At 32.6% G+C, this 16,769-nt stretch overlaps 2 protein-coding genes across 6 annotated transcripts in view; one reads left to right on the top strand and one right to left on the bottom strand.

Moving 5' to 3' along the window:
• LOC119837532 overlaps nucleotides 1–16,769 on the top strand; it is a 41,174-nt gene that overhangs the window by 9,218 nt on the left and 15,187 nt on the right. For 2 of the 5 annotated variants that reach the window (XM_038363123.1, XM_038363119.1), the window contains exon 1: nucleotides 12,193–12,674. The exons of 1 other annotated variant lie outside the window; for it this stretch is intronic. The gene's annotated coding sequence lies outside the window, so the exon portion shown is untranslated. Of the gene's footprint in view, nucleotides 1–8,497; nucleotides 8,537–12,191; nucleotides 12,733–16,769 lie in introns of those variants that run through there. 2 more of the 5 variants (XM_038363122.1, XM_038363121.1) reach the window with 2 other exon arrangements.
• Nucleotides 8,634–11,131, bottom strand: LOC119837534. Its single transcript, XM_038363126.1, has 3 exons — nucleotides 10,895–11,131; nucleotides 9,748–10,137; nucleotides 8,634–9,161 (listed from the first exon to the last, which is right to left on the bottom strand). Exons 1-3 carry the CDS (start codon nucleotides 11,055–11,057, stop codon nucleotides 8,674–8,676), a joined length of 1,041 nt encoding a protein of 346 aa, XP_038219054.1. The 5' UTR covers nucleotides 11,058–11,131; the 3' UTR covers nucleotides 8,634–8,673.

Here is a 16,769-nt window from a genome sequence, read left to right as displayed (position 1 = left end):
AGATTCGAAATTCAAATGTAATATTTTTTTATAATTAAGTGTAACAGTATTTATGGCCAGACTAAGTATATATAGATAAACACACAGACAGTGACACACACACACACACACACAGACAGACAACAGAAATAGATTTCAAATAAACCATATGATTTTATAAGAGCAACTACACCGTTTTACACCGGCTCTTCTCTGTAGAAACTGCTTTCCGAACCAGTGGTAAATGCAAAAGCTTTTCTTAACGACGTCCTGTTGCAAGATAAATATTTGAGTTTTAGGATCACCCTTAAAACAATAGTCTACAGAATACAACATTACAAGTTGCACAGATAACATAATTCTACCTATACTAATAGTTATTTTATTGGAACCAAAACCACTTGTAAAATTTCATACTCTGGGAAACTTGTAAAAAGAATCACGGTAGAAATGATGAAGCAACTCGGTTTTCGGAACTTTCAGTACGAGCAATAAATCCATATAGCTGCTTAACCGACTTTCCACCGATTTACAGTCTCGTAAAATAATAACAGCTTCTGGTGTTGTTTTAAAAAACAAAGGATTTATTGGGAATCAATACGTAAGCAATGTGCGAAAAACGTTGAATGACCTGTATCCGATGAAATGATCTACATAAATCGTGTTATATGTTTTATATTAAACATAAATTTAGAGAAATATAAGGTAATATTAGTACAATCTGATATTCTGATTCACAGACTTGAACAGCTTGTAGCATCCAAATCTATATTGTGAACTATATATGCAACTGCATTTTATAATTAAAGATTTTAAATGGAATTTACTAGATATTACGATAATTTTCAACAATCATCGTAGTTTTTGTAATCAAATAAAAGTTTAATAACATGTATAAAAGTGGGCTAGCGAAGTAAGCGTCTTATTTTTAAGTGTAAAAGTAATAATTGTTGTATAGATATTTTTCAGCTAACTAGCATTACGTCACACTTTGATGAATTATAAAATGGGTCAAGTACCTATGAACCTTTCAACAGATTAGGTGGTCTAGTCTCACTGAATATATTGTTACGCAGTGTTGGTTCCATGTTAGCAGGAATGTAAAATACTCTCAAAAATCAAAACGGCTTTTTAAGTTTTTCCACTTATATATAAAACTATTCATTGAACTGCAACAGTGATGCAGCAAATCTAATTGCGGCTTTTATTTCGAACATAATGTGACCGTTGCAATTCTTTAAAAATATTATTTTAGTTAACTATTAGTGCCAAGAATCTACATATTCGTTTAACCACTTTGCAAAACAATTTAACACAAAATGTCGTAATAAAGTATAATTTTTACGAGCAATAAAACTGCGGAGACGAAAGAGAACTCGTATTGTATGGCTGAAAATCTGTTTCATTGATTGATACGCAAGTTAACATTGTTTTATATATTTACTTTGAGGTCGAATATTAACAGGTCTGCTTCCAGTTTTATGCTTCCATATTATGACTGCAATTTCTTATTAAATTTTCGTGTTTCGATTCGTATAAATATAAATAAAGTTAATTTATACGCAAATAGTGTTAAATAAACTTATTTTTATCGGTAAGTTCTAAAATCATCTTCCTTTAAAACTATCTCATTGCCAAACTAGATACTTATCCAGCCCCAGATCATATTAAGGGTAAGAAATATTTTTTTTTGGCACCTTTTGGTCAACGTATACATAACACATAATGATTTTATTTATTGGCCTCTACATTTTACCATAAACAAGGTTCAATTAACTTATCTTTATCGTTATGAATTTTGGCCACCCCTCCCCTACGTCATCCTAGGAGGGATCACATAGTGTCAATATATCTGAGCTATTAACCTACAAACAATTCGGTAAAATCCTATCCTACTAATATTATAAATGCGAAAGTTTGTAAGGATATGTGTGTTTGTTGCTCTTTCACGCAAACACTACTAAACTGATTGCAATGAAAATTGGTACCTAAATAACTGGACTACTGGAATAACACATAGGCAACTTTTTATCCCCATTTTCCTACGGGACACGGACTTGCGCGGGTGAAACCGCGGGGCGCAGCTAGTCAATAATATGTGTGCATTTTATACAGAAGAGTCATAATCAATATAGATATTTTATTACCACCTTTCCAACAAGAAATTAACACACGCATAAAACGCGGAAAGTGACGATTAAACTGGATACGGTTTTATTCAATAAGATCGTTTATCTATAAGTGTGTACTATTAAATAAGTATAACAGCATCATAAAATATAACCACAGATACAAACATAGGATCTGCCCCAGTTGCGGTCAGATGCATCTATTCTCGTCAGAAATAACTCTGTCTGTCCGTCTGCGGTGGAAAGGGCATTGTCATTTGATGACTCTCAAATTTCACATCGAAATGGTTAAAGGCAAAACTTGAGAATATAATTGCAGAATAAGTTTTTCTATTAAGACTTTGTCCACATGATGTCAGCAGTTTATTTATTTATATACATAATTGTTTTAATTACGGGTCACATAGATTTCTTAACAAAAGATAAGGCTTAATTATTCACGATTATATGCCTACTCGCATAAGCAAATTTGGAGCATAATTCCTCAGCAAAATTCGCAAAATAGTATTGTTGAATAATCATATTGACTATTTTACAATTTTCTAGGACATTAAACAAGATCTTTATTTAGCATATAAAAGGATATGTAAATTATTTTGAAATTTTATTGCAATTGAAGAAGTAATATTAGAAGGTAAGCACATAAAATATAGATTAATTTCACAGTATAATGAATAGTATCGTTCCAGTTGTTAAAATAAGCTAAATATAAATGCGTGGCTATTATAAAAAAATTGTTGGCACTTCATTTAGCGGCGAGGCCGAGTTAAGAGACATCGTTTTACACATTATTGAATTGATCATAATGCACATATAAGATATCTTTCATGTCTTTTACATTTATTGATCGACCAGGATTCCCTAGGATTAGAAGTTATAAGAAATAGCCTTCGTCCATCAGAATTATAGAATCTTTCTATTAGTGGAAGAATTTCAAAATCGGTTAAGAATTGGCAAAACTATAACAAACATAAAAAACATAAAAAAACATCTAGCTATTAATAATAATAATTTTAAGTTGTAAAAATTTTTTTTTTTTCACTGTCGCATTGGGCTTGTCCTGCTATGGCAAGTGATTTTTTTAAATAAATAAATAAATAAATAAATAATAAAAAATATTGTGAACCTATATATTTAACAACATGACAGGAATTTTCTTTAGCTTTTCCTATGTAAAGCAACTATCACTTTGTAGAAAACAGTACATAATACATGTATTTCAAAGAATATTGTGATGATTGTTGAAAACGTAAACATTATAAGATATACAAGCTAAAGTAATTTCTTATGTTTCAAAAATTATTTTATTGCACTAATGAATAGTTATTTTTGGTTCCTAACGTATTCTCGAAAAAACGTGTTTATAGTTATTGTTATATTAGTTTCAACAGTGGATTAAGAGTTAACCTCTGTAGCCCGGTCTGTCCTTGTCGCTGCATATAGCATTCTCGATACAGATTATAAATCAGTTATCGAATCGGAAATGCACAATAGACATATATTTATACAATATTTCGCTGTCAGAGTTAATTGCACGTGCGAACAGTATTGGCTGCTTTCAAAACAAATCAGTTGAACTGATAATAGCATTGGAATACCATCATCAGAATATATAAAATGGGAAATATTTCGTTTTAAATACGATTTTTTATCATCGGTAAAAGAGCTGGTAGCCTGATGCTAAGCTCTACCACCGCGCTTAAACAGTTTTAGAGGCGTAAGGTTGTTTGCAGACTTTACGCTTATAGAAATTGATTCATCATCATCATCCGCCCATACTTACTGCTGGAATACAGGCCTCCTATGAGGGTTTAGGCCATAATCCACCACGCTGGCCAAGTGCGGGTTGGCAGATGTCACATGCTGTCGAATTTTTTAATCTCAGACATGCCGGTTTCCTCACGATGTTTTCCTTCACCGTTTCGAGCATTGGTGATATTATCCACATGTGCAGATAAATTGAAAAATCAATTTATTTCCTGCACGCTCGCCTGGTCTTGAACCGATTATCGATTTTGAATTCCGAGGTCCTCCCCACTGAGCTACCATTCATAGCAGATGAATAGAAATTGATTACCGACATTAAATGGTATGGGATAGAGAATCAATCATTTCCCTAGGTAATAAGAAAAGGAGTTGTTAGGGTAATGAAAATGATAGGAGCCTTCGGCTCCTTCAATCGCCCATTTATATAATATATACCTTACCTAAAGACCGAAATAAAAACTTTATTGATTATTATCAGCGAAACTTAAATTTTATGAAAAAAGGGGATTTAACGCACGGGATTCAACGTGGAGGCAAAAACTCAAACATGGATGTAAAATTATGGTAATTGATAATTTTTTATCTCTATTATGAGAATTCAAAAGTGCTTCCAAAATAAGTCTAATTGAATAAATAAATGTTATAGTGTAACTTAGAGTTTAAAGTGTCATGTTTAAAATATATTTTATATAATAACATTGGTTATTTGTCATTGCCACATTAAGAAATACCAGGCATTTTGTTACGTACATAATTTGTTTCAACAAATTCAAAACTTATATAAACTGGTAATTTAATAACAATGAATGATACTGCTCCACACGTTACAATCCTTAATTCAACCCAATTCGTGATATAAATCTCCAAATACGTAAATCTCGCGCTTTGATCGGCGCGTATTGTAATGATTCCTTGTTGAACAACGGCCAAAACCGATGTAAAACAATCAAACCGTTGAATGGAAGCGAATCTCGAATATAATAACACGAGGTTTATAGTTCGGATTTAATTGAGCTGGGTTTATGGACAATTGTGCTTTGATAGCCGCTGTGTGCGAGAAAGAAAATAAATATCATCCTGCGTACAATGGCGGTAAACAGTTTTATTGTCTATTGCGTTCAAGATTTCTAGTTACTGCTATTTCTGAATTAAATTATATTCAACCATGATGGATCAGTGCAAGTGCAATAGGGTTATCAGTAGCTTATGGAGTATGCATGAAATTCTATATTTAGTGAAAAATAAGCCTTCTTATTTTAATTTATTAATATGCATTTTGCTACTTATTTTCTTTTTTACAATGCACCGAATTTTTCTTCTCTATCAATCACAACGAATTATGTTTAGGAAAGTCTTGTAAAATCGACTTAACCAGAGTTTAGTTCAATTTTGCAAGATCATAGCGTAAGAGCCAGGACTAACAGTTGTCAAAAATATTACAAGTAACAAACGAGAAACGGTTAAATAATAATTAGTTTATTCTGTATCACATATAACAGAGCTATCTTTCCATCAGCGGGTTCGTACGTAGTCATAGGAAATGATAGACAGTCCCGGGGTTACCCCCGCAAAAAACCCGCTGCCGCAGAATTTTCTGGATAAAGATTAATGCTAAGTCCTTTATCGGGCCTCGAACTATCTCCGTACCAAATCACATTAAAATCAGAAGAACAAGTGACAGACAGAGTTCCCTTTCGCCAGTATAATATTCATGCATCGCATGCCTACCCGCTAGCTTGCATTTTCTTTGTTAGAAAATATGACACGCGGAAGTCTAGTATCCCTAACATTATAAATTAACATGTTTTAAAGAATTACAGAATTAGGTTAAAATAACATCCAACAATAATTTAAATGAATTTTAAACATTACTCATTAATCTGAGATATTGAAAACCAATTAGTCCCACCTTATTTTCAGTCAATGTTCTCAACACAAAACCGTTTCGTGTTTCGATATTTTTTTATTATGTAGATAATTAAATATATTTTGTGATTCCATGATAATGGTATGGTTTAAATCTGTTGAAAGCAAACCTTAAGTCATGGACACATCCACTTATAAGACGTTTCATATCAGGTGAATGTACTAATATTGAAGGATTGTAAGAGCATCTCTCGATCAATCCATTTCGATAGCTGGTCGAGGATTAAACGTATTATATAGATACCTTATGTATCATTTTGCATTCTAGTTTTATAAGGAGTTAAATTATTTAACTTTCGTACATTTATAATTCAATATTTTATACAGTATATGTTGTATATTTTATTACAAATTTGGTGTAAAAGACATTAAATAAGAGCACATTTACGATGATTAGTAACAAAATCAAATCAACATGTAAAAAAAAATTGCGAAACATGTTGATAAGTTTTCCTATCTTTCTCTTGGTTTGTAAATGCTGAAATTGTGTATAGAGACATATTTCGTTCTATTTAATATCCTTAATGATAAAAGTACAAAGCATTGTACAAAACACCTGCATTTGAATTTAAAAGCAATTAGGAATAAAAAGTAGTAAAAATAGATCGATTCGATCACAAAACTAAAATGAAAACGCAATAAGACGCTTTAATCAACTCACCTAAAACATTATATGACTCACACGATTTAAAGCACTTTATTAAAAATATCGCGACATGCTGTATCATTAAATCAATTAAAATCGCAATCTGTTCTGCAGGAAAATAATTTACATCGTACGGAAGCCCGCCCCAATTCACCGGCCTAAATAAGTCGTATATACATGAAGCGTTACATCAATATAGATTGTTTTGACTGTTGGCAGTTATTGTTTGCTCTGGAAACAGGGCTGCCAACAATTAATACAACATTCAAATCGTTAAAGAACAAAAACTGAACCGTTTGTTGCTAAATTAAAAATAAATTCGCAATTTACAAGTCGTGCGACAACCCTAAAAATAAGCGAAATACGAATTGCTTTACGGTTTCTAATTGAAGAACGACCGACATACGCTTTGATGTAGTAATAAAAAAGATTTATAGGGTTGTCATAAGTGAAAATTATGTTATTCTATTGTAGTTTGTGTTTCACGAAGTTTCAAGGTTTACAGTATATTTATGAATTCATTACATTTATGGACTTTTTATGGTAGTTATATTTTTAGCTTTTAATGTTGTATGTTTAAGATAAGCTTCACCTAATAGTAAGATATTATCAGTTTTGGTTAATTAGTTTTAACATATTTACTTTCAAACAAATACACCTACATCTAAAAAAGGAAACTATAGTTGTATGAATGAATATCTTATGTAGATACCTTGTGTAATGTACGAAGCTGAGTGGAAAGCTTATATCGGATACTTATTACCAGGTATATAGAATTTTAAAATGAAACACACACAGACAATATATCATTTGTATTTCTTATAACTATATTCAAGATCTGGAATGGTTATAAGGCAATTTGTAATATCTATATTCTATAGTATTTACTTATTTAAAAGATTCTTAATTGTATTAAATAAAAAAACACACATTTATAATGGTAATAAATAATAATTTCATTTAAAAATCAATGTTCTCAGTCTATGAATAAGTAATTTATAACTCATAAAAAAAAGTATTTACATTACATAGCTACTATTACATTTATAACTGCATCGATTATTCAGTGAATAAAATAGAAAGAAAAATAGAAAGTTCATACGTACGATTCTCTCACAAAATCTCGATAAAACAATTAATGAAACATATAAATCATCCCTTCTATTGCGTTAAATACGTAAATAAATTCACGTTAAATTAAGAAAGATTTGTGCAAAACTCTACCGTGTAGGCTACGGAACTGATGCAGTTCACAATAATTTCATAGATCTAATTTCATGGCAAGTAATTTGTGTCTCTCTTTCGGACTTTCTTTTAATTTTTAGGAGAATTAATACTAAGATTCTTTCCAATAAGGTTCAAATTACAACAGGAACCGAAGATGCCGTGAAGGCTCTATATAGAGACATTTACGTTTTGTATTAATATTTATAAAAATCAAGAGTAATTAGTAAATACCTATAAAAAGACTAGAAGATACATGTAAAATCAATATAATATACAGCTGACTTAATAATGAAGCAGAATTTATATTAATAATAAATCAAATGAAATATATAGAGTTAAACTTATTGTGCTTTTATGTGGATTGAGAATTCATTTTTCAACATTCGATTAATATAAAAATATCTAATTAAATTAACCTTATGACTTTACATATTACAATACACTCTTTTATTACGACAATAAATATTTCGAAAATAAACATAAAATATGGCAATTTAATCGATATTTAAATCTCTCATCTCAAGAATTGCATAGCTTATTAATGTTTAGATACTATAATGAATTTTTTAACTAAATTTAGAGAATTGTTTCTAAAATGAATTTTTCAGTATGTACTTATTTTATTTAGGTAAATGGTTTTAAGACAGATAACCATATTGTTGTGTGAAGTTGAAAAGTTTTTAAAGCTATAATTGATTATAAAGAATTATATATAAAGTTTTATAATAATTTGCGGGCTTTTGATAGCACCAGTACTCAGTTGTTTTCTGGGTGTTAATTTTGAATGCTATCTACTAATATGTCATGGTCATGTTGCTTTCAGATTACGAATTAAAACTGGAAACAAAATTGCGCCTTCAAGGTAAGATTTAAGGTTAATTTTGCGTCGAAATTATTTTTAGATGTGCAAAAGTATCAGCTTCTATCTGCGATGACGGAATTCTACGATACATATCTTCCGTCATAATAAGAGTAACCAATCATATCTTACAAACAGAACTAGGTATTATACACTGTATTATAGACTAGTTCTTGTATCTTCATCCGCAACATCAATTTCTTCGCCGGTCCCAACTTCTTCACATGCGGCAGCAAGCTATTAAAGAAGCCTATATCTTCATCCTTAGCTACTTCTGGCTCTTCATTACATTTTTGAACATCATCATCATCGTCATAAAAGTCTGTTTCCATGACAATCGGTTTGGTATCGAATTCGTCGAATTCATCATCCCTGGCCGCCGGTTCGTCGTTTATTTCTTCAGGGGTTGCTTCAGTAGGCTCCACGTTTGTATAGTAGTTACTGCTCTGGTCTGTTACGTCGAAATCTTGGCTGTACGAATCTTCGGGGATGTCATTGCCGTCATTGTCGAAGAATTGATTTGCTAGGAACTGCAGTTTTGGCAGTAATTCCCATTCAGAAGTCTGTTTGCGCACTTCTTTTCTCGCTTGGTCTCTTAGGTACTTCCATTTTAGACGTGCTTCGTCGCCTGTAAAATTATCTCTGCTACAGAAAGTACATCGGGTAAAACAATCCTACTATTATAATACGAAAGTTTGTAAGGATGTGTGTATGTTTGTTACTCTTTCACACAAAAACTACTGAACCGATTGCAATGAAATTTGGTACGTAGATAGTTGGACAACTGGAATAACATATAGGCAACCTTTTATCCCGATATTCCTACGGGACACGGACTTACGCGGGTGAAACCGCGGGCGCAGAGTATTTACAAAATCTTCTAATGAAAAAACTGAACCCCGTAATGATAATTCAAAAATATTTTAACTGAAGTTAAATACTTACATTTCATTTAGATTTTTTTTTGTAGTGTTGCAAGTTTTTGGTCGTTCGATTAATAGAACAACAAGAAATTTTCATAATTAACAACATAATTAGTTAATCAGCCAAGAACAGTTCGCTGATGGGCGATAAGGTCTCTTATTTTGTACTATATAAATCCCTCTTTTGAATATTAGTAAATTGTTGTTAATAAAATAAACTTGTAACATACTTTATTTGTAACGTCATGAGTTTGTAAAGGTGTTAAAAACATCTTATTAATGAGTACTTACGTGTTACACCTAAGTCCAAAGCGATCTCTTTCCACGCTTCGTCCAACTTGTACCAATTGTGGTGTCCTTTCAATTGCCGATTCCATATGATCTCCCTGACTCTTACCAGCTCTATAAGCTTATTCATGTCAACATCTATCGTCCGTCTCTTATTCATTAATAACTTCTTGCGCATCGTATAACCTAGTTTTGGTCTTTTGATCGATTCATCGAGAGAATTGAATACTTCTTCAGCGGTGTCTTCGTCACCTTCCTCGTCTTCGGTAATGAATTGATGATGAATGAACTTCAGCTTCGGGAAGTGCGGCCATTCCGAATCGTTCGGGTTCTTCTTCATTTCTTTCCGGCATTGGTCCTTGAGGTTCTTCCACTTTTTCCTGCAGTTCAGGCCTGGAATTAAGAAAATCTTTTTGAAAATGATAGCGCATGTTTTTGACAAAAGTTTTATTAACAATAAACATAGATTGGTTTATTCGATTAAGAGTTATGATATAGAGATACACAGATTTACAGTTTTTTCATAAATCTTATAAAAACAATAATATGTCTGTATACTAATAGGTTGTCCATTGAAGATTCGAGTTGGAAGTGATTTTTAGTCAGTCAAGTTACTTTTAATTTTATGATTATTATTATCTAAATAAAAGAGGAAACATTGTTTTTATAGGTATGTTTATAATCTATTCACAAATAAAATCTACTTGATCGATAACAGAAATTCTTTCACTTTACTATCTTCAGAGAGTGATAAATAGTTTACATTTATTTATAATCTTATAGCGATATAATATGGCTTTTACCATACGTCTTCCTTTATAAATGGTTACGTTACTGAAGATCTAAGATCCATATGCTTTAAAATATATTGCAAACAATATGATATAGTATAATATGTGTTTAACGAACATAATGTTTTGTTTTATGAGGTTTTATGTTTAAATAAAAACATTAATAATTTAGGCTATTTGAATGTAACGGCATCTATGCGTAAAAGCATGAACTACTATAAGTTGTCGCGTTTCAAAATGGCGTTGGTATCGACGACGCGTTAGATGCGGCGCTGTATTCGTTCGGCGTTCTGACAGCTTTGCCATACAAACGTAAACATGGCCGCAAAATCACACGGGCGTTCACCTCCAATACTCACTCGTAGTGCCGACTTCGGCTGCGACTTCATTCCAATACCTCTCCAGTTTGAAGCGATTCCTGTGTCCTCTATAACTTTTATCCCACAAGCACTCTCTCGCCTGAACGGCGGCGATTAACTTGTCCATGTTTTTGGATTTCGCACCCTTGCCTTTCACCTTCATAGCGGAGCGGACGCGCTAGCGGGAGCGGCGACGAACGTAAGTGACGCGTGGCTGTAAACTGAGCGGCAGCGGCGGCGTCGGGCGGCGTCGCTTTCCGCATCCGCCCCCCGCTCGCAACCCCGCTGCCGCCCCCGCCCGCGCCTTCCTCAACGCTACTCGCTCTCCTTTCGGGACCAATTAAATCCGCTTTGTTACCTGCTGACCGTACAGAACAGACAATAATGCATAATGTTCTTCGTATTTCATAGTCTTGTGTGTACATTTCTCTGTTCTATCTATGTGTACAGTAATTTAATTGATATGATATCTTTGGTTATAATTTTCGATCGTGCTGTAATCGCTAACAGCAAAGATAATTTATAAATATCTCTTTGAGCGTTTAGGAGATTTTTCATATGGCAAAAACTAAATACCCATATCTTGTATGATTTCAAATTATGATAAAATGAGATAATATGAATATAAAATGTATGTAGAGCCCAATAAACGCTATATGGAATTATTACAGAAAATTATTGATATATTTATAAGGTACTAGTTTTCCGTTCGTGGCTTAATCTGCATAGACATAGGAAAATAAACACAGCCCAAGGTATTTCAAGGCATAGATCCAGTGCCCGTGGGATTTGGGTTAAAAATTACCTATCTGCTGTCTCGGATTTCAAATTTGATAGATTTTTGATCCAAATGTTTGAAAATGAAACAGACACACAGAGTTACTTATGTATTTACAATATTAGTACGGATCTTTATTTTATCACAAGTATCAGACATTTCTTTTTTCTCACCCTTCTCAGTCCATTCCTTCTTTCCAGTCATCAACCCTTTCCTTATCCCTTACCCCTAAAGCGGGCAGCGCATTTGCAGAGGTTTGCGTTTATGCGCGGTGGTGATCGCTTACCATCAGGCGAACCACCAGCTCAGTTGCCCACTGTGTCATAAAAAAAACAAATGCATAAGTATGATATAAACTAATTTCTCGGATTTTAATACGAAAAGCTTGATAAAACCAAGCCTCAAAGATAACGTAAAATAAAGAAGCGTACTTTTTAAATTATAATGCTGTACTACCTATTTATATAACTTGAACTACACGCCAATTACTGAAGGTTCATTCTTACTTAGACGCTCACGTCAATTGCGAGTCGATGTGTGTTTTATAATTTTAATAAAAGTGAAGTTTCGTATCCTAATTAATTTATTACCTACATTGAAGATATTAACTATATTATAGTGAATTATTTACGCAGTGTAACGATAATTTTGCGAGGCGCAAGTTATTCATTGTTCTAAAAGTAGGAATAACATGCGTGTAGAGTTAACCTTAAAATATAATAATATTACAGGAATTATATCAATCGAAAGCAATTTATGAAGTTTTAATTGCGCCAGTGTTAAACACGATAGCAATATTCATTAGCAAAAAACAGTGAAAACAGCCCTCGATAAAACATAATCGTGTTTCGTTACCTTGAGACGTAACTCGGTCAAGCCACCACTGCGCATGAGTGAAGTCAAGTGCAGCCAAGTGTCATCACCCAGTCCACCCAGAGACCGGCAAGTCAGCGGCCTCCTGTCCCGAGAAATAAACACGTCGCAAACACGAGTGTCATTAAGGTTAGTCGAATTTCGAGTGCCGCATCTGTTTATTTAGTCTTTGGACACGGTTTTTGAAGTGAGTTCCTTTTTTGAAAGTTTATTTAGTCTGTAGCAGGTTCGATTTTCAAGCGAGTTCTATTTTCGAAAAGTTGTAGTTGTTGGTTGATACTTGATACTGCTAATTTTAATTTTATTAGTTCCATTATCATTTAGAAGTGGGTTGTGTTGCATTTTAAACTATTGTTATAATTTATATAATTAAAAAAAAATGATTTAGTAAAATCATATAAATTTGTTAAATATTTAATTTAAGTAAGGTTTTCAATTCTGATTTCGTTTATTTCATTTCTATTTATCATTAATATATCTATGAATATATAAATAAATGACGTGCCATTGTTTATCGATAACACTTATTTGTGTATCATTGGTTAAAGTTAATCATATAATTTTTATAGTGTTTATTTACTCTGAAAACGTGATCGTCATTTTAAATTGTATGGTTCGATGAATCATTAATCTATTGGATGCCTACCTCTTTACAGCGAATTAGATATTCAACTTAATTTTAGTTAGGTCCACTCAATTTATAAGAAAATGCTATAATAAGTTATTATTTATTAAGTAACTTTTTATGTGAGTTGTACTTATGAGATTTAATTTATTAAATTAGATATATAATTATCATTATATCGTCTTATCTTAATACCCATAAAATTCAATTTATAAATCTAAATAACAGAAGTTGAACAGGGCAATTTTTTTATGGATATTTACTAAGCGCCATCTATCTCAACCTTAATAAAACTCTAAGCTTTAGAATGTAGTATATAGTAGTATATACTACATTCTGAAGCGTAGCGTAGTGTATATATATAATAAATTAAAATATAGAGCAAATAGTAGGAAATAAAATTAATGCTATTTTGACCACGTTTAATATATGTTTAATTCACTACAGTATACTTTACCCACGTGGACGATAAAATGTTGTGTATTTCATTGTCTCTCCATGTGTCTGTATGTATCAATAATTGTACTGTATTACATTTTTTATTGTCCGTTTGATCGTGTCCTTCCTGCCTTAATATCAGTTTTTTAATTATATTGGTTATTTCATATCATAAAGGCTTACTTTTATGACTAACACAATATAACTTTTATTGTAAGTAAATGTTGTGATTTATTGCTAAATATTACATTGAAAATTTGTTTCAATTAATGATGATAGCTATATATTTTTAAAATTCTTCTGGAGCCGATATTATCAGTCTGCGTATCTTCCTTAGTAGATTAATAATTAGAGCAAACAAACCAAGTATTTATGATAGAATTATTGTTACATAAGATACATCTATGTTATAATCTATACTAATATTTTAAAGCTGAAGAGTTTGTTTGTTTGAACGCAATAATCTCATGACCTACTGGTCCGATTTGAAAAATTATTTCAGTGTTAGATAGCCCATTTATTGAGAAGGCTATATATGTAGCACGGTCGAAGCCGGGGCGGACCGCTAGTAGATTATAAATACCTAAAGTTCTCATTATTACTAGCGATTCGCCCTGGCTTCACCCGTGGTACATACATAGCCTTTTGCATTCAGGGATCACGAACATATAAATCTGTGAAAGATTTTTAAAATTGGTTCCGTAGTTCCTGATAGCGCATTCAAATAAACAAACCCTTTATCTTTATATATTAGATTAGATAATGGTTTCTAGATTCAATCTCAGCTGAGACAATTAATAAGTCTTCATAAACAAAATTGTCTATTAAAACAGATGCAATGCGTCTGCCCCAAAACTCTGTCCATATCCCAAAAGAGGCTTGCCTCTTGGGGCATAGGCGCTTAGGCACAGTAGTAACTAGATAGCCGCCGTCGGGAGATTACATTAGGGCTTCCTTTTAATGCACTCTGAAACACAAGTCAAGGGAAAATACGTAAAGTCCTATCCCTATTGATTACTTTACAACATACAGTCTGGCTCAAACAGATTCAGATAAACGTTGGAGACTCACGGGAAAACAAAATTTGATAAAAAGGGAAAAATATTTTTTTTTGAAAGAGCTAATATCATTTCCCTTCACTACATAGTATAAAACAATGTCACTTTCTCTGTCACTATGTCCCTATGAATGCTAAAATTTACGCAATCTTTTAAAAACTGCGCAATGGATTTTGATGCGGTTTTTTTTTTAAAGGTAGAGTGATTCAAGAGGAATTATATATTGTCATGTGCAATACCATCTATTAAACTACTCTGAATGTGAAGTGAGTTTATAAAAAACGCAAGTGAAACTCAAGTGAAATGATTTTCGTTTAGTGTTTATAAAACTCAAGTGAATCAATTTAGTTTTTTTCTAAAAATACACTCAAAGGTTCCATTCCACTCTTCATTCGTTACTTAATACCTTGTAGGTATAGAATCTAGAACTTTTATCATACCGAGGCTTTACTTATACGCTAACCAAGTAAGGCCTATGTGCTAATACGGACTACATTCTATGCCTGTACCAAGTTTCATACAGATTCGACCATTTTTTTAAGAAAAACAAATATCAAAACTGTTTAGTATATAAACTTTAACTAAATTCTTTTCTAAAATTGTAATAAACTCTAGAAAAAAATACTGTAACAATCATAATTTATTCATAACTTTCATAATCTGACTAAAATCTTGTTTTTATTTATAAAAACGGAGTACCTAAACGCTAATAAACTTACAGATATTATCTTATCTGTGTTATAGATATGTCAGCCAGCACATCTAGATGTTAACTCCATAATCTAGACATTTAGAGTCTAGACTGTGCAGCATTTATTCTTTCAACATTTCGTATTATACAAAATAGTGAATAGATTTATTAAAATATCAAATAATTCTATGTATAATATATTATAAATAGCTAAAGTTCTAAGTAATACAAGCTGTCCGCCCCGGCGTCGACCGTAGTAAAATATTCAAACATATCATCATCATCATCATCATCAGCCCTTATATGTTCCCACTGCTGGGACACAGGCCTCCTATGAGGGTTTAGGCCATAATCCACCACGCTGGCCAAGTGCGGGTTGGTTTAGATGTCACATGTCGTCGAACTTTTGATTCTCGGACATGCCGGTTTCCTCACGATGTTTTCCTTCACCGTTTTAAGCAGTGGTGATGTTATCTACATGCGTAGATAAATTGAAAAATCAATTTATTTCCTGCACGCTCGCCCGGTCTCGAACCCCGACTTATCGATTTTGAAGTCCGAGGTTCTCACCACTGAGCCACCACTGCAATCAATATAATTAATACTAACTGCGCCCCGCGGTTTCACGCGTAAGTCCGTTTCCCGTAGGAATATCGGGATAAAAAGTTGCCTATATGTAATTCCAGTTGTCCAACGTACTAAATTTAATTGAAATCTGTTCAGTAGTTATTGCGTGAAAGAGCAACAAACACACACACACCCTTACAAACCTTCGCATTTATAATATTAGTAGGATCGGCCCGGATGGACCCAGGATAAGAACTAAATATAATATAGTCTATAACACTCACAGAAAACGTAGCTTTCTATAAGGTTTTAGTATTAAGGATTGAGTATAGATTAACAATTTTTCAAAAACTTGACTTTAAAAGAGCCATCGAGGCTACTTCGGAGGGTACGTGTAGTAGCAATTATTACCACCCCTCTATTGTAAGAAGGAGTGTGCATAAGGGCTCGGCTAAACCATCCTGAGAGGTAATGAAGTAGGAAATGCACTAAGGACATTAATTTCAGGAAAATTATGAGCAAATAACCATTTTAATTTTCTAAATATCTATAAACAAAACTCAGTGGCTTTCATAAAGAAAAATATTACGCTAAAAACCTTTTTGAGCGAACCTCAAACGTATAAAAATAACATTCCCATAAGTACAAAAGGTTCACTGTCGCTAGGGCGTGATAAGCAAAAACCAGACAACATACTTATTACGTAGGCCCGATTTAAATATCAAAGAGTCATCGCAACGAGTCATCACAACAATACTCTAAATATTTGAATCTACTCGCTATTCGCTATAGTATTAGGTCTCCACAAAAATAGGCAATAAATAGTAACTTCATACAAAACGCCA

This window comes from Zerene cesonia, chromosome 28, assembly GCF_012273895.1.
Source record: "Zerene cesonia ecotype Mississippi chromosome 28, Zerene_cesonia_1.1, whole genome shotgun sequence".
Classification (NCBI taxonomy): domain Eukaryota; kingdom Metazoa; phylum Arthropoda; class Insecta; order Lepidoptera; family Pieridae; genus Zerene; species Zerene cesonia.
The sequence above is the reverse complement of the archived record's forward strand: the minus strand, read 5'-3'. Positions and strand labels throughout refer to the sequence as shown.